Source organism: Cinclus cinclus, chromosome 1, assembly GCF_963662255.1.
Source record: "Cinclus cinclus chromosome 1, bCinCin1.1, whole genome shotgun sequence".
Taxonomy (NCBI): domain Eukaryota; kingdom Metazoa; phylum Chordata; class Aves; order Passeriformes; family Cinclidae; genus Cinclus; species Cinclus cinclus.
Genome location: NC_085046.1, coordinates 20,157,852 through 20,183,782, shown reverse-complemented (window position 1 = coordinate 20,183,782; position 25,931 = coordinate 20,157,852). Strand labels below are relative to the sequence as shown.

At 37.5% G+C, this 25,931-nt stretch overlaps 1 protein-coding gene across 1 annotated transcript in view; it reads right to left on the bottom strand.

Annotated features, from left to right (window-relative positions):
• CUBN (cubilin) overlaps positions 1–25,931 on the bottom strand; it is a 143,119-nt gene that overhangs the window by 22,272 nt on the left and 94,916 nt on the right. Inside the window, exons 44-56 of the mRNA XM_062494545.1 lie at positions 25,563–25,737; positions 24,350–24,528; positions 22,343–22,552; positions 21,903–22,043; positions 20,227–20,408; positions 18,530–18,701; positions 17,400–17,606; positions 14,125–14,274; positions 13,164–13,285; positions 11,084–11,309; positions 9,001–9,188; positions 6,608–6,764; positions 5,226–5,375 (exon numbers count right to left, since the gene is read on the bottom strand). Of these exons, the coding sequence (XP_062350529.1) occupies positions 5,226–5,375; positions 6,608–6,764; positions 9,001–9,188; positions 11,084–11,309; positions 13,164–13,285; positions 14,125–14,274; positions 17,400–17,606; positions 18,530–18,701; positions 20,227–20,408; positions 21,903–22,043; positions 22,343–22,552; positions 24,350–24,528; positions 25,563–25,737 (2,259 nt within the window). The remainder of the gene's footprint in view (positions 1–5,225; positions 5,376–6,607; positions 6,765–9,000; positions 9,189–11,083; positions 11,310–13,163; positions 13,286–14,124; positions 14,275–17,399; positions 17,607–18,529; positions 18,702–20,226; positions 20,409–21,902; positions 22,044–22,342; positions 22,553–24,349; positions 24,529–25,562; positions 25,738–25,931) is intronic.

Sequence of the window (25,931 nt, the reverse complement as noted above, 5' to 3'; positions counted from 1 at the left end):
GTAGGGAATTACATAAATTTAACAGGAGAGATACAGAGCCTACTGTTGTAGCAGTGATTCCTGGAGATTGCCCAGTCAAAAAAAGCTGCTTCCAATTGTTGCAGGAAACAAGATAATTTGTATTGAACAGGATGACAAGCAGGAGTGGAGTGATAGTTCTGTTTCATGAGAACAACAGAATGAAGTCAGCAGTCAGATATATTTTAGATCATCTATGGAGGTTTAATTTTAAAAATCCCTTCTGTCTCAATTAAGACAATGTATGCTAACATGCTTTGCAATTATGTCAATACAGAAATGTGGCATGGTGCTTGTCTAACTCTAGCAAGAGTAACTAAGCTGATAACAAGCAGCCACATCAGATAGCTGATTACACTGCTAATAAAATAATTGATTAAAAATATTTTTCATGTCCTATCCTGTTTTGAAATATTTAACAATGTGATAAAATTTTTTAAAATAATAAATCTTAAAATTAAAACTAAAAAAGAAGAAATGGAGATGAGTATTGTCAGATTTGAGCCAGCTACCTAGATAATTTTCTGAAAAGACCAGAGAAAGGCATGAAGTGAAACTAATTTCTCAGCAAAGCCAAGGTTCCTAATACTTATCACAAGTTGATTTGCAATGCTGCATTGGAAAAAATAAGATGGTTGACAAAGGATTGTGACCAAAAGTATTAATTTCTAGTTTTGAATCCTCATTGTTTGGGCCAATATGATTTACGACTCATAAATCCTGGCAAGAGTAATCATTGTTTCATCTCTACCCTGTAACTTATTCTCTTGTTTACACTTTTCCTAATTTCTCACCAATCTAAATGCATTATTCTGTAAATATCCCCCAGATTCAGATTCTCCTCATGTCATACTTTCAGCCTCTACACATACTCAGCACATAATCGTTAATTCTTCTCTGGTTTATTTCCTCTAATCATATAATCTTAGATATTTTCTAGACCAATTTCTGTCCCTTACACTACAATGAAATAGCTTTCATGAGTCTCCAGAGATCTTTTCTTAGCCAGATGTCAGACCAACATCCTCTTTGAGCTGACAGGCACTTTCCACATAGCCAGCACTGTTTTTCTTCATAAAGCATTGTCTACTAAGAGCTTTTGCTCATCCTTCTGGTATTACTGTATCCTCTGTTCTGATTCATTCATGAGGATTCAGTGAGATATCTTCTGTCTTGCTCTCCTTATCTCCACATTATCTCTGTATAATCTCATTTGAAGGACAGATGCAACTGCTCTCTCTGTGTTGGTGACCCCATAAGTTTCCAGATACTACCTTTAATATAAACTCTTTCCTATCCTTCCACTGTACCATTCATTCCTCTAGCCCTGGCAATATTTCTTCCAAATACTTTTGGAGAGATCATTTATTTGGCCTGACATTATGAACATATCCCTCTTTTCTTTGAATTGCTGCATGCATTTGCTTTCAAGGCCTTTTGTTATCTATCTGCACTCTATCATCTCTTGGCACCATTCAGCATTGATACACTGACCCATCCCTTCAAAGTTCACATGATAACAGCTTCAGCAGTCCTTACATTACATTTTGAAATATGCTTTTGGGTTGTCTCCTTTTCACTTTGCAGAAATTTCTGTCCAGTCTCATTATTGTCCATAAAATCATTTATTTGATATGATGCAGGCACAAAAAACTTGATCAAAACTGGGTCCCTGACTATCTGATCACTAATATCAATGTCCTCTTTCTATCTGTCTTTAGCCATAGATTCTGTTTCATTTAGTGTTGAGGCAGAACCTGTCTTTTTGTTTAAAGGCTGTAAAACTTAAAATAATGAGGCTTTTTCCACAACAGCAGCTTTTGATATAAATGACAATAAAATTAGGAATTACTAAAGTAGAAGTATTACCTAGAAACATACCACTGTGCAATATATCAGCCAGCTCTGTAGCACAATATATTGTTTTGAAAGCAAGGAATTGAAATTCTCTCTCATACATACTCTATTTCAAAATAATCTATTGCTAAACTTGTCTATTTTCTGAATTGCCTAGTAACAGTTGAGAAAGCAGATAGAGCAGACTCCAAAGAGCTGTGACCCTATCCCAGATTGCAAAATTCCAGACATGTTTTTTTTAAAAAGCAGAAATAAACAAGTTATTAAAACAGTTTACAGATCAACGTGGTATAAACACAAAGCAGTTGTCTTGTATGGACAGAGTGCAAATACTACAGAATTCTAAATGCAAATACTGCAAGAGGCCTACACCCATTTTCCCTATTTTGACATTATATGGCAAAAGACTCTGACTTTATTGTGTATTATGCTTACACTTGAAGAGTATTACAGCCACTTAATAATACATTACTTTAGCTGTCCTAGAGAAGAATTTGTCAGGATGTTTACCTGAATAAACCTAAAGAACAAGAAAGTGAATGTGATTATTTCTTAGTAAGTCCAACAAGAAAGACAAATTAGGGAGTTTTACTAATTCTAATTTGTGTCTTTTGTAGACTTTTGATCCAAGGAGGGAGGGCAGATGGAAGACATCACTGCAGAAGTTGGGCTGGTAAAACAAACTCAGCCCTATTTGTTTGGTTCTTTATAAAATAAGCAAACATAGCAATGCAAGTGGTAGTACAAGAAGCAAGTGGCAGCTTATGCAACTTCCTGAAACTGGCAAATCAAAAGAGAGGTTCTAGACCATACTCAATTTGGCACAGAAATAAACATCCTGAACACTGCAAGGAAATCACAGAAGCTAAACCAAACTCCATTCATGGGGTTAATCTTGCCTGTGTTTCCCTGCCCAGATCTCAAGTATCTTGTGTAAGCTATTGTTTATGGCTTCCTGCAGTAGTCAATAGGTAAAAGAGAGCAAGAAAGTAATTCACTCCACCTGCACAACACATTTGGTTCTGAGTTTAAAGCCCTCCTCCACCACTAGAAGATAAAACTAGGTGAATATCTAAATTAGATGTATATGTTCAGGGGCTCGAAGTGAGATGACAATTGTTCTACCTACCAAGAAGCAGACAGTTTAGATTAAATTTTGATCACAAAATCAACAAATGCATTTTCCCCAAGTTCTCTCTTGCTCTGTTTGTTGCTATATTTAGTGTTTAATACATATTTAATACTTAGTACATGCATGTCATGTTTGTTTGGTTCCAGATACTGAGACCATATCACTGCTGTGGGTTGCCAGCCTCAGTCATTCTTTACAGTCAGAAGAGAGGCATCCCATCATAACTGAAAACATAACTACTACAGGGCAGAGATCTGTGACTAACCCATTAAGTCATTCTGTTTTGTAGCAAAGTGTCACTGCACAATAGACTATTAACTTCTGCCTTCTAATTTTTTTGGAGATGATATCTCAACCTGCTCAAGTCAATGAGTTATTCTTGCTTTACAGGCATTATTTTAAATATTTAATTTCTTTACCTAACTATTATGGAAAAAAGTAGATTTCTTTTGAAAGGACAAATAGTTAATAGATTATGTTAATTAGACATGCAGCTGAACTTTAAAACCCAGTCTAGAACATCTGTAATAGCACGATTACAATTTTAAAGGCCACTCTCAGCAGCAATCTAAGCAGGTGCAATGCTTCCTTGCATATGGAAGAGCTAGAAATATTTTTAATAGATGCTGCCAAACATTGTCCTGCCTTTGCAAAAGAACTAATGGAGTTCACACTGGAAACCCTTAGGCACATGAGCTAAATTCAGTGTGACTGCTAAGTTTTCATCTCTGCAATGATCGTTTTCAAGATGGTGGTTTCAATCCTTACAATTTAAACCCAGGTGATTTTTCTTTACTGCAGGGTTGTATTCTAAGATTTTGTGAAAAATATTAGCAACCAACTACTGGAGAGTGTCATACTTCCTCTTTGGTAACCAGATGTCCATTAGCATATATCCATAGCTCTTTGATGTGACTAAAGACTTTCAGTTGGTGTAGCCTAAAAATAAAGGAACAAATTGTCCTGCAAGAAACAGACTATTTTTACTATTTATTTAGATCTATGTTTATTATTATGTCTGTATCATTCACCTCTCTGCTTTAACCTTCTTGATACTAAAAGCTTGGATCAATTTCTCAATTACCTGAATGCACAGATAGAATGCAGATTAGTAAATGTTTTCAAAGAGTTGATAAAATTGGCACCATCTGATTCAGCCTAATTTTTAGTGTGTTTGCTGAATAGCAGTGTCTTCTATGTGAAGAAATTACATAATTTCTGTGGCTTACATCTTATTAAAAAAAATCTTAATGCAGTGGTTTATATTAGGGGATGAAAAAAATATTTCAGATAAAATCACAGTCAAAACAAATTTTTATCTCAGACCTAAATTAAGTCTGAACTAGAATACTTTTTAATTCAAAGCAGTCTGGAAACTTAGAAAGAAAAGAAAAGAATACTATTTTCTGCCTTTGTTGTTGGGCCTGAAGAAAAATTCAAATCACGCAACCCAACTTAGCATCAAATTAGTCAATATCTCTTTGTCTGGTGACTTCAAGGGAACTGGGTTAAGATGGCCTCAAAATATGTGATGCCACTCAAGTAGTTTGGACATACTGATTCCTCTGTGTTATCATGGCATGCCCACACATGAAATGTGATCTTATCAAGGTTGAGAAAGCTTTACCATTCACACCAACATGATCGGGACACTATATTTGTTATTTCTTGGCTAAATCCTGCCAATTTTGATAATCACAAGAGGGACTTTTTTTACTGGTATATACAGGGTAGTCACTTTTATGCATTTCCCAGTGCTGTAGTCTTTCACCTAATTTCATATTTCTGTGTTCATACATCCTTGTAAAACAGAGTACATTTATATCTACTTTATCAGTTAAGAAACACATACACTGAAAAGCAAAAAAGCTGTCCTAAGATCAAAAAGACTGTAAGATCCAATGGCTAATAAACAAACAGGCAGGCAGGCAGGCAGGAACAAAGACCCAGATTAGCCACAGTCAATTTTATGTTCCAAGAAACTGGTAAATTCCCAAAATCATTGCTGCAAGATATTCAGCAAGTGAAATCTCTCTTCATTCTTCTGGAAGAACATCAGAACATCACCCTGAAAACTATAAATGTTGGTCTGTAAAAGATTTTCAGAATGGGCCAGCAAATTACACCATCAGTGATTTTCAATGATAGAAGACTTGTATACTTTCAAGTAAGAAATTACACTTCATAATACATACTGAAATTATGAAGAACCAGTTACCTTCCAAGTGAAAATTCTCAAATTCTAGGATCACCAGTGACTGTGGTCCCTGATCTATAATATAATTGCAGTTCAGGTTGTTATCATACTGACTAGGGTAGTTTGGAGAGACAATACGACCTTCAGGGCTGGTGAAATTTACTCCACATCCTGCAAACAAATAAATAAAACACAGTTATAATCCCAGTGATACTACTATTCTGGGTTTACAGCAAGAAACCTAATAATGTACACAAGGACCTCATCTCTCCTGGTGAAAAAAAACAGTGGAGAGTATAATATACCATGATGGCAAAAGCAGGTCTTATGCATAACTGGAGCAGTATTTTTGGGAAGTGTCACACCTAGAGTGTCACACTCTTGGTAAGATCAGGCCATAGCCCTGCAGCCCCTGACCAGAAGGACACAGCAGCGCTGTTCTTGTGGGTGTGGAGCCTGCACATTTCAAACTCCCTTAGTACATACAATGTGCCTGAATTGGAGGCACACAGGAGCAGTTCAGCCTTATTTGAAAATGCCCACATTAGTGTAAGTGGTACCATTCTTGTTTCATGCCATATATCCAGGAGTATGCAGTCTGCCATAAGGCCACCTCTAGATTGCTTTGCTACATGCAGAGGCAGGAAAGGTTTACCACCCAGAAGTTTTCAAGCACACAGAACAGTTCATTTTCATGGAGCACCTTTGGATCCAAATGACTTGCATGGTCTTTGTTTCTCTATTTTAAGACAAAAGCTTAAAAGAATGCAGTGCACAGTGAAATGCTGGTAGAAGATTAGGAACAGGCATATGAAGCCTCTGACTGTCTCCACCAAGAGATTGTTAGGTGTTACTGACAACATTAGTGCAAACATTATAAAAATAAAAGTGGTTTCAATTCACAATTCTGTATGCTTCAATGGTGTTTCCCTCAAAGCACTTAGTTTCTTGCTGTTTTAATCTGAATGCCATGAAGGGCAAGTGGTTTCCTCTGGCAGCATCCTACAAAAAACCTAAGCATCCTACAGCAGCTGAGCAGTACCTTTTCTACTTCTGGTGGGTTTGACCATCACAGTGCACATGCCTTGGTTAAAGAAATGTTTTCTTAAGAAAATAAAACCTTAGTTACCATGCAATTTAACTATGATTTTTTCAAATTTAAAGCCTATTCATTATTTTCAGCACTTAAAAGGTAAAGTGGCTGAGTATAGCTTCGAAATTAGAGCTGCGTCTTGGGCAAGTCGGACACTAGAGTTCATTGCATTCAGTGTGGAAACTCCTGGTTTACATATCTGGGCAGAGGTTTCAATGTCTTGTTGGACTGGGGTCTGAATTGCTACACGCAGGTCAAACTAATCTCAAATGGACCAATTAAGCAGCCATCTGGCTTTAATATTACTTACTGCTTGTGAAAGATGCGGAGAAACCTGGCGCAGGAGCATCCTGAGACTGAAATACTGTAGTTATCACATTGTTTGGAGCAACAACAGGATCAGGAGCTGAACTTCCACATCCTGTGGCTAACAAAGCTGCTGCTTCTTCATTATTTCCTCTCCACACCTGGCAAGGCCAGATTGGAAATGGTTTAGTGCTTTCAAAATCCAAGTAGTTTGTGGGAACCCAACAGGAATTACATATGTAATTTTTCTTTCCACAGACTTAGGATAGGATCCATCTCACAGTGAATCTAAGAGTTCTAAATTGGAGCTAATGATTACAGTCAGTGGAGACAAAAAGGTTCCTCCAAGGAGTGAGTCACAGTGAATAACTTAGGTTGCCAGAGACCTCTGAAGGGCATCTGGAGGTCATTTGCTTGAACCCTTGCTGGTAACAGAGCAAACATAGATCTGGTCCAGGTACAGGGGACAAGAGAAAAACATTTTATGCATATCATTACCTACTTCCATTTTGCCTCTGCTTACTTAACTCCATACAACCTATGAATATGCATATCTGTGTATACAAGGAATTATTACATACAATCCTTATTCAGTAAATAAAAATCAAAGCTGTCATGCTAGGGTAATATATAGGCATCAGATAACACCTAGTGTTCCTAATAAGTTTTTTTAAAAATTTTGCATTCACTTTTTCAATGACAAGTCTTGAATCAAGTAAAGAGTTATTAAAATAATAAAATTAAATATATATATAATAAAGAAAAAACCCATGATGTTTTAAAGTATTACTTCAACTGTACCAAGAGCCAACTGAAGCTCAAAACATGCATCCGAAAAAGCACATGCAGGTTTAGGTAGGTATTTAAGTGAAATCCTCTTTAGGCAATTACTTAAATATGTACTTGAGGCTCACAATTTAAGTCCTGAATTTCAAGACACATGTAAAATGAAACATGGGTATAAATGTTTGATGTTTCTAAACATTTAAATATTTTCATGAATCGGTGTGTTTATTGGCAGGATTTAAAATATCTGTTTAAATAATGAATTATTTACTATAATAACAAAATTATTTTTGCCGATGTGTTTGAACAGTTTTTTACTGTAGTTTATACCAAAATATACAATAGCTGACTTTAAAAATAATGTGTTTGAAGGAAATTGAATGAAACTAGTACAACCACATGAAACTGTGACTTCTCCAAGCAATCATCCTAGAAAGGAAAGAGTTAGCCAAGGGTTAGTCTGTAAGTGTAAGCATATGAATCACCTCATTCATGTGACCAGGTGTTTGAGGCAATGGATGCTCAAAGGATTAATTTATACAGTCTATAACCTGGCCAAGGTTTTGTAAAGTCACTATTGATTTTGGATTACTCTCTTTTGGCTGCTCAGTTTAGAATAAATGGAAGGAACTTACATCATTCTACAGCTTTTCAGACACCTTTGTATATTTCAAATTAGGAAAAGGAAGTTGACATCCAAAATGTCAGATCTTTCTCTATGGAGAAAATCTCCAATTGACATAGTGTTGTTTATGTCATTCAGGGCAGTTTAGGAATTTAAAATTAAACATTTTTATTGAATAGCATTATGACTTTCAAATTAGTGAAATATATTGTAACATTGCATCAATTGATTGCTGGAGCAGGTTATGAAAAGAGAAATCTAATAGCTGTGGGGTTTTTTTCACAGCCTTAAAAAATGAGTGCAACTGTAGGTTGATTGGTATAGATCAGATGTATAGCTGCTCAAGTCTTCCTACATATTTTAAAATTATGTTTGCCCTATATTTCAAGTGGGTGTTGTATTGCTGTGGAGAAAATGAGCACACAACCACTGAACATATGCCAAATGCCTGAGAAAAAAAATGACACTGAAAAATTCAAGACATGTCCACTCTATTCTATTGCTTTCAAAACAATGGCTCTTAACAATGTACGAAAGATCAGTTTGCTATGTTTGTTTTTGAAAATTAAAGAAAAGAAGTACAACCTGGGCAGTCTAAATACTTAAGTTTGGTAGAATTATAGTGTAAAAGTCACTTCTTTTTCTTCACTGGAGTAATTGAAAAGAACTTTTCTTCATGCTTTATTTTCTCTCTTTTTTTCTGGTTCTGAAATAATATATGCCTTTTTCATATTTTTCATTTTTTGGGATGCATGTGGGCTGATGGGACCCTGCTGGAGGTGGAACCTTAGGAACTGATGAAAATTAAAATTTTATACAGACCAGTTCACAAAGCATAGAGAAAAGGGATTGTATGATAGAAGGACTTTACATATTCCAAATTTTGTGCCTTCACAGTCCAAACCATAACAAATGCCAAACAGGATTCTGAAATCATGACTTCTTAAAGCACTGCTCTGCTGATCTAACCTCAACAATTATTTTACCTTCACGTAACTGGTCTGGCAGCTTCCACTGCTATCTGGAATCTGGAAGTTACTGTGGAAGTTCATCTCCAAGTGTTTGCTTTCATGCGTAATGATGGTCCATGTGCATCTGCTGTTCATGGGAAAGTTTTGAGGCCAATGAGGGGACTTGATGGTACCATTATCTGAATGAATTATTCCACCACAGCCTGGAAAAAATAGCAGCAGATGGGAGAAAAATTCAAATATTTTTGAGTGGTGTCGAACTTAGAATGGTTGTTTGCTTCTGTGGCTGCAAAATTAAGAGAGGAAAGCCCTGATACTCATTGAAACTTCATGGACCCCTCTTGATTTTCTTCCTCCCACCCCTGCAGCAGGGATATAGTTACACTCCAGAGGTGTCTCTTTGTGCTTCACTTTCTTTTCTTCACAAGCTCATTATTGCCACTTCATAGCCTTTTGCAAATTCCATTTTTATATTCCTGGCAATTTGAAGTGAATACTGCTTTGCAAGAGTGCAGGGGTCAGGAATCCACCTGAGACTGAGCAGGGTCCTCCCCAGACCCCACAGCATGCACATTGTGACAGACAGACATTCAGAAAAGCACTCTTGGGGAAAAAACAGTCTACTGAGATATGCTTTTTTGTTCTTACTCTGCAACATGCAAATATTGCAGTTCCACATGTGAATCTATTCAAGCTATATCCGTTTACCCAGGGCAACATGGTGACTTTCCCCAGCCTAGGCAGCCCTGCGGATTTCAGTGGAATTATGGGATGGGCTGGAAAACATGCCTTTAAAAATTGCTAACAGATTCATTTATAAAAGGGAATAGCTGGTCATGGCTCTGTGGCAGCTCATGATTTTACACAGAATAAGTTTAGTTAATTTGAAACATATTTGCAAACAACATGCCAAGAATAATTTTTTAGGGCTATGCATACAGTACTAGCAACCCCTTCTTATTTCAGATACAGTGTAGTAAAAGGATGAATAAAGAGGGGGGGAAAAAGGTTTGTAATATCCTACTTTTTCCCCTCTTAATTGAAAAAAATATGTTACAGCTTTTAAATCAAGATGTTATTTTTCAATCTTCTCTGTTAGAAATTACAATTGTGTTTTGAAGGATGTGAAGCCAAGTTTTGGTCACACAAACAGAATGCAGACCTGGAGATTCTCAGTGAACAAATGAGAGGAAAGCTGAAGAAAATAAACTAGATATATTTTGGAATGAAAACTTTCAGAGAGAATACTGCCTATGTACATGGCACATGTAGGCTAATGTCTACTACACCACTGAAGAGTGGGCTTCATTGTACTTGAAATCTCAAGGACAATAGGGAACAGTGTCAAAAACTTGCTAAAATGACAGTGTGCATTCATGCAAGCACAGACTATTGATATATTTAAGACACTCCTTTACCCAACTGTGTGAATACAGCTACATCATTAGTGGACAAAAAGATGATCAGGATCAGCCAGAAGGTTTGCAGCTGGAGGTGACATTGGGAAGCATATGCCAGCTCTGCACTGAGGCAGGAAGGCACAGTAATTTCTGCCCTGCCACCATCTGCCACATCTACACTTACCTTTAGACCTTTAATGACTTCCTGAAGTACACTGCACAAATGGTGAGCTACAGAGTGAGGAAAATTTCAAGAGAAGGAAGGTAGCTTTGAGAAATGTACCATTCAATCCTTCATGTATACCACCTTCAAAAATGTACCAACATCTCCATCACAGTGCAAGAGTTCTAGGCTGTTGTCACATGTGCTCTTTGAGATGTTCTGCCTGCCTTTCTGTTTTGGAAAAACTTCTTCCTAGTTCTAAGTGTTTAAACTAAATCAAACTGTGGAACAATTGTTATTTATGAAGTGAAATGTCTCATAATCCTTGACAATAGATACCACTGCGGGAGGATAATGGTGATGGTATCACTTTACAGCCATCAAGAAACTGCCAGCAGGAGGTTTAAAAAGTACAAAATCGATCCAAATTTGAATTAATTGTGTAAGATCAGAAAGCACTGGATTAATACTGGCTTCTTTTAAAGATCCCAAAGACGATGGCCTGCCTTTCTTTTGTTCTTTAATGCAAACTTACCTAAAGATTCTGCTGTCCATGTTGCATAAAAGCCACCTCCTTGAACTGAGTGATCAGAATTAAAGATGATGACTAGCTTGTTGGAACCAGACCGAATAGTCCCAGGTGAGTTATTTCCACAATACTTTCCTATGACAGGAGAGCCTGGAGAGCCACCATTCAGGATAGTAACAGAATCCCACTTACAAAGTGAATGATTTTCAACGTGGAAGGCTGTAAAAGTAAGCTGCAACACACAAAGGTGACATTCAGGTGCTAGAACCACTCTAGGGGAGGGTTTAGAGCAATTCCAGACAGATCCTGTAGCCATCGTGGCACAATGATTTCTGGGTACACTCAGAAATCTGACCCTCACTTCATGATGCTTTCCTGCAAGTATTGATCGAAATCTTGCCACTATAAGTAACAGCAGCTACCTAGCTTGAAGATAGAAGTGGAAGAGGAATTCAGATGTTCAAACCTGGATACATTGTGTCTTAACCATATTTTGAAACTCAGTATGTGCTTCAAAACTGTGCTGAATATGTACAGGTGTTGAACCACTTTCCTGCACTCAAAGTTTCTGTTCATAAAATATAACTAGCTATGCAAGCAGAAAGATTGGGGTTTTTTTTTTCTTCTTCTTCTTCCTATTATTTTGAATCAATTCACCAACAATGGCTAAAAATAATGTTTGTTTCCACCAAAACAGAAACAGTTCTGTGGTTCCTTCCCATGGGTCTGGATGCATCACATAAACAGAGCAGGCTGGACAGGCAGCTCCTGACCCTGCCTCCCTCCCACACCAATGCCAGTTGTCCTTGGAGAGATATGCTCATACATGGGATTTTCAGTTCCAACATTTAGATTGCTGATCCTCTAGACTCCTGGATTTGTTGATGCTGAAATATTGATGTATACTAGTTACTACCTGGCCCTGTTTCCATCAATTTGGGGATTTTTAAACTAGTTTCAGGAGCAGGATCTTTGTAGAAAAGTGTAGTAAACACAAAGTATTTTTTTCCTGTACCTTTTGTGCGCCTTCATTTTCCAAAAGAACCTAAGACTAAATACAAATTTAGCTCTAATAGTTTAAATTCAGAACTTTTCCAGCAACTGAAACTGGCAGCTTATACTGGAAAAAATTAGTCTGCCTTCACTGAGCATGCTGCTACTCAGTCCTTTCAAAACAGAAATCTGCTTTCATCTGATTTAAATTAGTTCTGCTTTAAACTTGTTTGTGGATTAAATAGAAATCTTGTGTTCTACTAAAATAATACTGTATTCCATGAAATAAATACATAGGCAGTGGTCAGAGTATCATGTAGCAGAAGAATTAGGACTATGGGTTTGCATTTCTAACCTTTGTAGCTGTACGCAAAGAAAGCATGATAGCTAAATTAATGAAAGACATTACGTATGGAAATCTGCAGTGTGTTCCCACAAAACTGCTTTTTGGATATTTTTCTGGCCTGAACCACAAATATCACTGATTGCATCTGTGCTTGAAAAAATCAGACAAATAACTCAGTGAATTAATTTTTTTTTTACTTCTTGGTCATAAAAGTGTTTAAATTGGTCTGTCAGGAGTTTGACTCAAGAAAGCATACCTCAGGCAGATTTTAATACTTATTGGGAAATTGAAGCAATGTTTCAGTGATGTAATTTGTACCAGAAATCATATTATGTTTCAGACTAACCAGTAAGACAAAAAAGTAACTTTCTAGTGGCTCGAAACTTTCCTGCATAGAAGAAAAACCTTTATCCTCATGTTTATTCTCATGATAGTGAGAATATCCATTCACATCTAATAAAATGCATTATTTCAGCTTTGTAAATATGGAAAATCATTGTTTAAAGGAGAAGTCAGTGCTATGTATTGAGGTCAAGTTATACTAGCATCCTTCTGTTTTTCAGAAAGGACAATCTTCAAACAGTTTTGTTATGTTATCTTCATTCCTTCTTTTAGGTAAAATCAATGGGAAGATATTTCATTATTCCACGTTTCTGATTTTCCATATGGTGTCAAATCTGCTCCTCAATACTCAGAAGGTACTTCCCACACTGTTTGCTGTGCACACAATTGTGACTTGTTACTCACAGTGATGGTTTTGCCTTCAGGGGCTTCCAACACCCAGGAGCATCGATTCAGATTGCTGTAAGGCTCTGGGTAGTTGGGGCTTGAGATAACTCCACTTTCACCTGACTGTACACCACCACAGGCTGCAGAAAAAAATGTAACATTTCAATACATTTTCAGAACAGAACACTGTAATCAAATGAATGGAAGATTATTCAGTTTGTAATAGTAATAAAATATATTTAAGAGGTACTGATAGAGTTAAAGATGAGCAATTTATCTGAGAATTCTAAGTTTTAAAATCTTTGTCATTGAATACTGAGTAAAAGGATACAATGACCTTGAAACTTGGCATTAATTCTGATACTTAATATAACTGCAAAACCTTTGCCAGCTGACACATCTGCCGCTTCCACCTTATCGTCCATTTGTTTATCTCACTCTTAAGCAAACCAGTGCCTTGGACCAACACAATGAAGTAAAAAAGTTTCTGATATGTCTAGATAAGCCCCAAGGCTAAATTCAGCTGTGACAGGAAGAGGAGTTGTTCTGGCACATAAATGGCAAAGTGGTGCAATTTGCACTGATATGGCTTCAAGTGGATTTCAAAATGAGTGCAAAGGTTCAAGCAGCAGAATGCATTTGAGCTCTGCTAGCACTCCAGAGAACTATCTGAAATAAGTCAAACTTGGCTGGTATTACCTGTTATGTCCCTATTCCCAAGAGCAACCAGCTGCTCTGAGCATTGCAAAATCTCAAGTGTGGTTTGGGGAATGCCAACAGTGAGGCAGAAAATAAATCTGAGTTCAACTGCTAGCACATGCTTGCTTTAGAAGATATAAATAGTGGCTAGCACCGTGTAACTTCTGAGCACCTCTGAGAGTTGATGCCATCATGACTATTCTCCCTATCACCAAATGACTGGCAACGTTCCCCAGAAGTGCCTCAGTCAGCCAAGGCAGCAGTCTCTGGAGCCATTTACCTTCAAATGTGTAATGGGCCAAGAATCCTTTATCTTCTGTGTTTCCATCACTGACAAAATGTACCCAGACCTGGGGGGCAGCTATAACTAGTGGCACAGATGGTGCAGCCTGACCACAAAGTATAGCTATTAGCTCTCCATCAGCATTCCCTAAGAAAAGAAAGGAAAGAAAAATACAAAAACAGAGTACTTGTTGAGTAAAAGAACTACAATGACATAAAGGAATAGTGCAAACATGCAATTCACTGTGTTTTGACAAGAAAATGGAGAAGAGTACACCTCACACTTAGTAATTGATTATTTCTTACGGATATAAGTGGAGTGTTGCAGTTCATTGTTGGGATCTAAATCTTGGCAACAAGAAAGTTCTCTCCAAAGCTATATCAATGGTGCTTTTAATATCCTGGGCTCCTTTTCTCTCTTTCCTGCCATCCTGCACACTTTCATATGTCTTATCAGATATATCAGATACACAAACCCCTCACTGTTCCACCCCAAAACTACAGACCTTTTGGGGCAGAACAATGGAAAGAGATGGCCTAAGGACTGTAGCACGTGGACACCTATTGAACCTTTGCTTTTGTGACATCCTCATTAAAATCAACAAGGATTTTGAGTTTTCTACTCTGTAGGGATATGCGCCATCCATGAACAAACTGTCATCACTGTACTAATAGTGGGCATCTATTTCCCAGGGAACTCCACATATTGTTCTCTGTATGGCAAAAAAACCAAAAAAAACCAAAACCCAAACAAACAAACAAACAAACAAACAAAAAACCACCCAAACCCCAACAAACAAACAAAAACCAAGAACAACAACAACAACAACAAAACCCCAACAAGCCAGACTTTGCTTAAATTCTTGAAGCCTAAAAGGAAAGCATAATACAGGCCACTGTATTGAGTGACACTAAATGTTTGCTCAGGCTGGTGGGTTCCTATCCATCACATTGCTAAAAGCATCAGTTTCTGTTTATTACTGATAAATTCTCAGGAGAAAGAAAGTAAGTGTAATAACGTTCCTCATGATAACCAGGCAATGCCATTCCTAAGTTCACTTCTCTAATAATAGCAGGCTGCTGGTCTTAAAAGTCTCCATGCAGAAGCAACTCCTAGCTCTGCACAAAGTGGCAGGCCATTCTTGTGAATAAGGCAGTAGAGCGAGAGAAGAAAATTTTGGGTGCTTTACAAAGCCTTTTTAGCATTTTTCCAAGTCACGGGTTGGTTGAGTAACTTCACATTTCTGTTATATGCAAGTGACGCAGCCACCATTTGAAATTCCTTGAAAGACAAGGATGAAAAGGGACATATAATAAAATTCTATCATGCAAATTACACAGAGAAATGCTACAAACTGTCTTGATAACATGCACTAAAAATTATATTGAGCTGTACAAGCAGAAGACATTAATGATAAATTGTGTTTCAGGAAAAAGTAGTAATAACTACTTTTAGCATTAGTATGTGAAATACATTTTCTTCTTTGTACATTTTATGAGGTGATTGACTATGTGACAGATGTCACCCAGCGTACTCGGTCTCTACAATGTGAAAAGTGACACCAATCATTGCTTTCATAAATGGACAGCGGGCCAGAGATCTAGACTGTTGATAAACAGAAGAAGAAAACAGAAATATTGTGCTGTAACATTTCATTCAAACTGAAGGGAATGGTCTGAAAGACAAAATGAAGAGTCTTCCACAAAAGCCAAAAGTTAGGAGTATATTTCATTGTAGCAATATGCTCAGCTGTATTACCATATATAATCTACATGAAAATAATTTTGCACATCTCAGCTCCATTTTGTGTCTCTCAGTTACCTAACTTAAAGTAGAATTGGAGCTTTCCCTAACTCCTGTGTCTAACATCTGCTGTGTCAAGAGTCTTAAACAGCACCTTCCTGAGTTTGGTGATATTCTGCATTACTGCATCTCAGTGCTCATTAAATGTTACTTGTCAGCATACACAGATGAATGAGGGCATTCTGCTTTTGACACCAGGCTAGCTGTGAAATTGGAAGTCCATTAGTAGTGCTGAAATGGACACTGCTATTTTGATGACAAAAGTGTGTAGAACAAAGCAAGACTACACTTTCTTCCCTTTTCTTTGACTGTATTGCCTGGGGGCCTGATGTTCATGGTAGAGTGAGAGAAGAAGGAACAGAAGAGTAGCAAAGGAAATATACTTTTTTGTTTCTTTCTCTGACTTGTTTTTTTGTTTGTTTGTTTGTTTGTAGTTTTATGTGTTTTTTGTTGTTGTTGTTTGTTTGTGTTTTTTGTTGTTTGTTTGTTATTTTTTTGTTTGTTATTTTTTTTCTATTATTTCCCAGATCCAGTGCATACATGTGAGAGAACTGCTAGGCTATGGAACTATGCAGGGTGTGGCTCTACACAAGACAAACCAATGCTATACAACCAAAAGCTCTTGCTCAAATGAGTGCAAATAAGGATGTGACAGATTCCTGCTCTCAACCTTTTCACATTTCAGAAAGCATTTCCTGGTAAATTAAAACCTGCTCTCTCTGGGACTCACAGGTACAGCCGTTCCATGAAGAAAACAGCTGCAGCTTTCATACCACACTTGGCATTAGCTGAGCGACTTCCATGTCACATTTCCAGCTGCTTGTTCTTGTGGATAGATGAAGATGCACAAATATGCAGGGGTATCACTGGTACATTAATCCTGGGAGTTTTTTTCTTTAAAATGCTTTAGTCAGTGTTTTGCAATGTATTCTCACTGGAAATATGGATTTCTTTTAAGAGAGTCATCTTATAGAACACAAAAATGGATCTGAAGTGGGCATGCAGTCCAGAGACTGAATAATTAAAACATTCTTTACTCCATTCTGCTCTCCCTGGAGATATTTCAGGACCAGGGAGAGAATGGGGAGTGGACCAAATAAATTGTTTTCATGACTGCAAATGCCATCTCTCAAGGCAGATGAAGTGAAATTCCTATTGTCCCTTGTAAAGACAGAGTCAGGTGAGTATTGCAAACAGCAAATCTATTTATCCTCCCCCAAGATGTCTATCCAGTTTTCCATTTTCTCCCCTGAAAGAACAAGTGACCAAATCCATGCATGCATTTCTCTGGTATGAAATCCTACTTCTGATCATGGATGCAACATGGAAGGAATGATGTGAACACTCTCAAATATACATATTCTACAACAGCCCCCCCCTGCAAACATATGAATGAGATTTGGCACAAACTGAGTTGTACATCCAGAATTGTGATAGGGTTTATGCATTCTCCTGCTGAACATACAAACCTATTCGTAGCTCTAGGTAGTCATACTGGCAGTTCTGGTGATGTTCCAAGTGGAAATCCTCAAAAGATATATAAATGGATGAATTATAGTGAGAGGGATTTTCAATGATCCATTCGCAGTTCAGGTTACTTGTGTAATTTTTGATGCCATCATAACCAGGAGAAGAGAAATTCCCACCTGCATATGCCATCAGGGCTCCCCCACAAACTGCAGAAACAAAACATGTTTTATTTAAAAGTAGTAATAATTATTTTATGAGGAGAAATCTTGTCCCTTTTCATTCAGGTATGCTCACATCACAAAGCACATGTGCTGACTAGATCAAAACATTTTCCACCTTCTAACTTTTTTATAATTTACTGCTGTGTACAAGAGAATTCCTGCTAGTGCCCTGGAATTTATTGGCAAATCTTTAAAAACACACATGTAAAGCAAAAACCAATTATTTACAGTATCAAATAAAATATTTCAGCATCACTACCAATACAACAGACATTATTTAATATTTTAATAAAATATCACTACAGCTTCAGTTCAGTATTGCTCAGCCCTACTCATTACCTAATTCTAGGCTCAAGAGAAAAATTTTCATTGAAGATACCCTCATGCCATAGTAGGATGCTTGGAGTGGGAGTTGGAAAATAAATTCTAAAGACTCAAGGCTGTAGCAGTAAGGCTCTGCCAGCTGCCCCTTCTCTTGGATGCTGAGTTTGCAAAAGTAGGTTAGCTGCACTCTTTCACAAGCTGCAGTAAATTAATTACTCCCCTGAGGAATCAGGAAGTACTTGAATTATTCAATTTGTCTATAGCACTATGCTTTTTGAAACTTTTCATGGAATAAGGCTGCTTTATCTCTTACTCAAGACTAAATACAAAAAATTAATCAGTAGGGACAGCAGGGACTGTGATCCATACAGAGGCACATGAAGTCCATTGCTCACAGAGATTCTCTTTTTTTTTTCAAATTCATTCAGCTAATTAAAGATAAATATCTATTCCCATTCAGAGATGAAAGAGAAAAAAGGTATCAGAGATTGTTATCTGTTTAGGTAATTTTTTATATATGCCAGTACTCTAGCTATGAAATGACACACCAGAGATCAATCACTTAAGTCAAAAACATACACTACCTGCATCTTCACTAGAGGTATATGAGACACTGAAGCCTCTGGATGCACGGGACATATCTGTCACCAAAATGACTTTCATTTTGTTTCCAGTGGATTTCACCTCAGTGCCTGGGTTTATCTCCCCACACAGCTTGGCCAGCTGGGGAGAGTTTTGCTCAAAGCCATTGTAAACCTGTGGGATCAAAATAAACTCTTGTGACACCAACACACAGTCTTATGAGCATCTCCTGTATCATTTAAGAGTGTTTACCATCTTTAATATAAAATTCACTGATGTCACACAAGGGCTTAGTTCTCAAAGCTACCCAAACCTTGGAACAAACTTTCATTGCCTTGAGTGGAGGAGGCCCTGAAGTAAACATCAAAAATAACTTGTTTATTTTGGTAAAGTATAAATATATTCTCTCCCTCTCTCCTTTTTCAAACATAATTTTTTTTTTATTGAGAAGAATACTGTGTTGTAGCTCAATATTTATATATTCAATCACTTAATAGTACCAGCTACTGATCATATTAATTTCATTTCAAATCATCATCTTTTTTTTCCTTGTTAAAGCCAACATCAGCTTTATCAAAAACATCTCCATACTGAGTACTGGTGGGCATTTCTGATTATTTCAAACATTTCACTTTTTGATGATCCAGAAATATTTTGCTCTGTTTCCTTCATACAACCTTTAGCCTAGGAATTAATTTCCTTCTTTCTACTCTGCAGTGCAAGCAAGGCAGAAATGTTTCCCACTGAGACTTGGAATATATTAGAGCATTGAAGGCATAAAAGGTGGCAGGAAAAACTTTCCTTTAAGAGATCATTAACTAATAAAAAGTCAGTTCCCAAAGGTTTGTCTAAAGCATCTATGAAGAAAAACAAGGGAAACATCATCTACAAACCTCAAGGGGTGAATAGCTACTTCAGCTCCCCATGCTTGTGCATAGATTGACTTCTGATAATCCTACATTTAATTCCTGTGTTTGCACTGCTTATCTGAACAAGTGGGAAGCTAAACTCTACCTCACATTCCTGCAATTTCACAGAGGAATCATATTTTTGAGGCACTTGTACATCTGACCAGGTCCAGGTCTGTGTGCCGGGCTTGAATTTTTTGTCACTAAATGACCAGAAATCAAAAATAAACATGATAAAATAGTCAGTATCTACTAGGGTTTTTTTTGGGGGGGCAGGGGTGAGAGTGATATACAAGTAAAGTCTCCTGTGGTTTCCCTGTCTTTAGTTCAGAGTACCCATTTGCTGCAATCTCTGTCTTTTACCTTTTTTTTTTTTTTTAAATTGACAGCAATAAGTAACGACATCAGTAGAGACTTCCAAAGTCAATAAAACCTGGAACTGACTTTTTTTTTTTTACACAGAAAAGGAAAGGAGACACTGAAAGATTTCAAAAACATCAGATTTTTTTTTTTTTACATAATTGATAAAAAGACAGCTCCAGTGATACCTTTAAGTCTTCTACTCTGCCTGGGCCACAGTTTCAAAATCTCCATGTTCCAAAACAAGCAGATGAATTTAGATGCTCTACAGGGATAACTTTCTCTCATTTATCTGCTTTCCCCAGATTACATTAGGATTTGTCTTAAAACCATATATAGACCTATAAGTGACTTTTCATCTTTATTATGTCCATTTATTCTCCATAAAGGGATAAGGGAGAGCAGTTTCTGACTCTACACCCAATACTCACAGCCACATAATCTGATAAGCAGCTCCACTGCTCTTCAGTTTTCATGTCATTAAAGGTTAGGGTCACACGTCGGCCCTCTTCCACTGTGATCCTCCACTCACACACTCGGTTATGTGGGTATAGGTTGGGATAGTTGGGTGAAGTAAATGTTCCAACAGGTGCAGTAAGATCCCCACCACATTCTGAAAATACCCAGATATTGGTACACTTCTCAGAGTAAAGCATTGCTTATAGAATTATAGTACAAAAAAAAAAAATCAATGTTGCGAGAAAAAGAGACCCTGAGAGGCTGATTTGATTGGCCCACCCAGTCCGTATTTTGTCCATGTTTTGTCCAAACAGCCAAGTTCCTGTCAGTCTTTATCACCTAGTTGTAAAAGCAGTTGGGTATTAACTGACCATAGCAACTCCTTTTTGTCTGATTGTTAGTATTTCCTTCTCTGAAGGGCTCATCCCAGGTTTCAGAAGCCTGGGTGACCCACAAGCTTTGATGCCATACGATACAAGCCTCTCATTGTGGCAAGACTGAGACATTTGTGTTTCAGAGGACTGAGCAGAGCTACACAGAACAAGAAGGGTCTTAGAATGGCTAATGATGGAGGATGTATTTTTCCTATTCTGATTAAAAGAGGTAGAGAAAAAGCTTTTAGGTATTTTAAGCAACACTTTTCAGCAGTCACTTTTGCTTTTCCTATCTTTGTTATGAATATCAAACTGTGCTCTGAGGAAGGAACACTGAAGGTCTTAGATACAGAGAGCATTTTTTTTTTTAAACTTATGATAGAATTTGACCAACTTTTATCAGTTCCTTTTAAAACAGAGATATATTGTTTAATGGTGTGTAGTGGAAGTCGCCTTCCTCACACTCAGAGATTCTGCAGAATAGTCAGATCTCTGCATCCACCTGCAATATATTTTTTGGTTATAGAGTTTCTCTTCTAAGTTTGCATAATAGAATCCTAGGAGTGGAATAACATTCTTTTGGAGTTTGTTTTTCCCTTTGTTACAGAATCAAGCATGAAGAAAGCTTTCAGCTGAACTTTTAAATGAGCCTGAAGTAGTTAAGAGGGGATGGGAGAAGATTTTTCAACATGACTATTGCAAAGAATCTCTAAAAAAATAGCCGTATTTTGGTAGAACAAGCATTGCATGGACACTGAAGACTGTGAAAGAAGTGTGAAGCAGGAGTAGATCTATGTCCTCAGTCCTAATTAGAGCAGCTCTTTTAAGTCATCTTGCTCAGGAAAAGGGGCAATGGGCACAAATTGAAACACATGAAAATTTACCTGAATCTATGAAAACACTTTTCCCTGTAAGGATCATTGAATACCAGAATAAGTTGATCTTGCTTATCAAGAGGGATATGGAAGGCTGTGTTAGGACATCTCTCGACTGACTGTTGAAGAAAAAAGGTGTGGAAGAGTGTGCTTCCTTGTGCCACTGATGGCAACATCCATTATAGCAGAAGATTGCTTGCTTCACCAAGTTTCAGCTCAGTTTAAGTTGTTGCCAGAGGGCTCTATTCAGACTTCCCCCAAGTTTTCATTTAAGAGCAAATCCACACCACTCCAAGAGCAACAAGAACAAGTGATCTACAGTATAAGCTGCATTAGTGCAATTATGGTCTGCAGTATAGGTTGCTTCCTGAGAGTATATTTCAACCTTACAAATCCAACCTTCAGTACTGGAATCAAAGCGCAGTCTGAATCCCCGGGCATTGACTGATCCATCAGTGACAAACTTGACATAAGCAAAACTGTCAGAGGTGTCCACAGCACCAGGGAGAGTATTACCACAGTACCTGCCCAACAAATTTCCTGCAAAAAACACATAGAGAAAGAGAAATTCATACCAATATATTATTTATATTTATATTGAAATGTCAATTTTCAATTTAACAGGACAGGCAGGAGTAAACTGGTGGAATCAAGTTATTGCTGGCAAATAGAAGGGATTTTTTGCCTTACTTTGCATCAGCAAGCAAGGCAGACACAAGCAAATACTGCACATTGAAAAGGCTCACTTTGTAGCCAAAGGGAAATGCTTTCAGGAACCTCTGGTGAGGTTTATTGTAGTACTAGAGAGGGGAAGACAAACACTGAAATAGTTCTCAGACCAGAAGCGTTGTATTCTCGGATCTCCACGTAGTCATTTGTGCACTCAGAAGAGTTTTGAATATCTAGGCCTTCTAGTCTGATGGTAAGATAGTGGCCCCTGGGACCCTGCAGGAACCATTCACACAGCAGGTTGTCTTGATAATGAAGGTCAGGATACCCTGTGCTTTCGATGATACCCGTTTGTCCTATCACTGTCCCACCACAGGGAGCTGCAAAAGGAAGAATTTTATTTGGTTGACTAAAGAACCTCAGAGAGATGATCTTTCTCCTAAACAAGACTTTAAGGTAAGGTACAACTGGCCTGCTGTCTAGCTGTGGTAATAACACAGGAATTGCCTTCTAATTAAAAATTTTCCATGTTTTCAACCTAATTCAATCAGGCCTGATCATTTGTTTTTTTTTTACAGACCCCCACAACCACCTTGCCATTGCAAACATTTCTTCCTCTCTTTCACATCTATTAAAATTTGAATAAACTCACAGTTTTCAATTTAATCTCGACTTTTGTCCACATTTATCAGAAAACCTTGCAAAGACGTAACAGGTAAATTAAAAAGAAATTAAACTTCTTAAGTGTGGATCTTAATTTTTTATGAGAGACAAAAGTTGACTTCTGGTTTGAGTCAACAGTTCTAGTTCAGACTCTTTTTTTCCTTTCACCCCTTCCCATTCATTCCTTATGATGCCTTACTAAGTAATCCCTGCACAGTGTGTAGAACAGCTATTAATTTTTAATTCTCTCTCTCTCTCTCTGAACACTCATTTCTCTGCAGTATCTGCAAACATAAGTTTGCAGTAGTAAGGCATACAGCAAACATGTGCTTACAGGTACTTGGTGTGATTCTTGGGGTGGTCATGTGTAGGTCCAGGAGCTGGACCTTGATTATCCTTGTGGTTCTTTTCCAAATCAGGATATTCTATGATTCTATGAAACAATATTCCCAGGAAGAATTTACTGGGTTTTTTTTAGTGGATTCTGTGTCTGTTAGTTACAATTTTTCCATGGCACTAACAGTTGTGTTTATACTATCAGTTCTGTGAGTCATTAATGCTTTGTTTCAGGATGACTGGCATTCAGCTAAGTCACTGTAAATCTGTTATGATTAAATGTAAATTATGGCTTCATATACTAACAAATATATGCATATATGCAAGTTTATTCATTTTTCACATTCAGAAATATGATGGCACTCTATTTTGGCTTTAGTATTTCAGATCTAATGCAAGGAGCAAACTTCTGTATAAAACAATGTATTTCACTGTATTCACTGCTTTGCTCTTGAGGAATTAACAGTCCTAGACTTTCCTGTATAAGTGATACTACCATAAGGGCTGTTATTCTTTGAAGATTATTAACATTATCAAACCTAAAAAAGTAGCATAGTTCTGAAGCTGATCAAGGACTACTTTTTCTTGAATGTAAATTCTTTTTCTAGCACTTTCTAACCCTGTTTTTGCAGCTTGAGAACAAGTAACTAAAGTATTTGTTTCCCAGATGACAAATAATGGTTCTCATAGCTCATTCCTTTTCCAGTCCATTATTATGCTGCCCCTGTTTGTCTAGTATCTTTATTATAGATTGATTTTCATTTACATAGAGATGCTCCTAATTTGTTGTTCTGATCTTCACGTTCCCCTTCAGAGCCTCGCTCATGAAAGTGACACTAAGTTTGCAATGCTGAAAATCAAACCACGTTACATGACTTTATCCACACTGACTTTTTTCTACTGCTCCTTTGACAATTGGCTTTGACAAGAGATTATCCAGTAGTTATTTCTTCTGCTGCTGGTCTATGAGCTCTTTCCTATTAATATTTCCCTCATTTTCAGCTCTGGCTAGGTACAGAACATGCTGATATTCTGATGCCTTAGCTCTAACTAACTGAAAGAGGCATGTTCCTGTCAGCCCCCTGCCACAGGTCTGATTGAAGCCCTATTACAAAAGTCCAACACTTGAGACCAAAATCTTCTTTAAAATCATAGAAAGTGACAAATGAAAGCATTACCAATGGAGTATTTAGCAGTGAATCCCACATGTGTGGTACTGCTGTCAGACCTGAACCTCAGGTACATGACAGCTCCTGAGGATCTCTGTGAGCCTGGCATCAAACCTCCACAGAGCCTGGCAATGAGGGGGGCACTGGAGTCAGCACCACTGCGCAGCTCTAGGTAACTGGAACTGCAGCTGGAAGAGGAGACAACATTCTTTTCAGTGTATGGCAGTAGTGGTTCAAAATCATTCCAGCACGTGCACAAAGCCATGAAGCTGTAGTGAATTAGATTGGTTTCCATGCAGCGTGACCAGGACAGAATCAACAAGGCAATAATCCATTGTAGTTATGTAATAATTGAATCAAAAGAAGTACTAGAAACATTGAGAAAGATTTATCTAAAACTCAGTCTATGATCAGATCAGATCTGACAGGAGCAAATTCTGGGTAGGTGTATGAACAGCACTGGCAAAGTAGTTGTGATCATCTTAAATACATTTTTCCCTACAATATTCCCTATTAAGTCTCACTGGGAAGTGTTGAATTAAGGGACAACAAGAAGAGAGATTAAGGGAATAAAAATTCAATTCTGAAGTCTAATTAGGTGGGCATACAAAGACCCAAAATATCTTAACTATAAGCTTTGCCTTCAGAATGGTGCAGTGTCCTGGAAGCCAGAAAGGATACCATTGGGATTCATTCACCCTTCATTATTTTTCCTGGATATGGTTTCACAGGCTTACCTTTGCCTTACAGTGGTCCAGCCCCTATCAATGAGGCTGCATGAGCTGGAAAATAGCCTTGTTTTATGCTTCAGGCAGGGAGAGCAAAATGTGCAGACCTGTTGCAGACTAGCCACCAGGCAATGGAAGAGGGAGGTAAAGTGTCATGGTGGCAGTGCATTGGCTTTAAAAGCAACCAAGAGTCCAAATTACTGAAAAGCTGAATGTGTAAGGATTACAGGACACAGATTTTACAGAAAGCACCTTTCTATCATGGATGTTTCAACATTTTCTGTGATACTAATTTCAGTTATGCATTGCAATGTCCCAGGAATGTAAACCAGGGACCTGACAGCTTCAGTGATCTCTCAAAAATTTCTTAAGCCCCATTTGATTTTAAATATAGAAGTGTTTGTTCTCTGAGAGGAATTAGACAAAGTAACAGAGAAAGAAAAATCAGAATGGAGTCTCTGAAGAAAAATAAGCAAAGTAATGTTGATGTATACTTTGGTGAAGGTTCAATGTAAAACTGATCTTCAAATTGCAGCTCTACTGCATGTCCATTTGGAGCAGTTATGGTCCAGACACAGTCAACATCTGGAGGGTAATTGCTTGGATAGTTGGGGGAAGATGTATATCCACTGGGGTTCAAATCATTGATATAAATGTTCCCTCCGCAGGCTGGGGAAGAAAAGATCACCAATGAAAAAACAACATGAAAAGGAAATGGGTGAGGCATCAAAAATATGACTTATCACTATATTCCAACACAGTTTCCTTTTGTTGTCATATAGTCACATAAAAAAATGTATTTTATTGCTTGCTGTGGGAAAACATTTTAATGCAGTACAATCCTATATCCCTGTGCTCCTGCT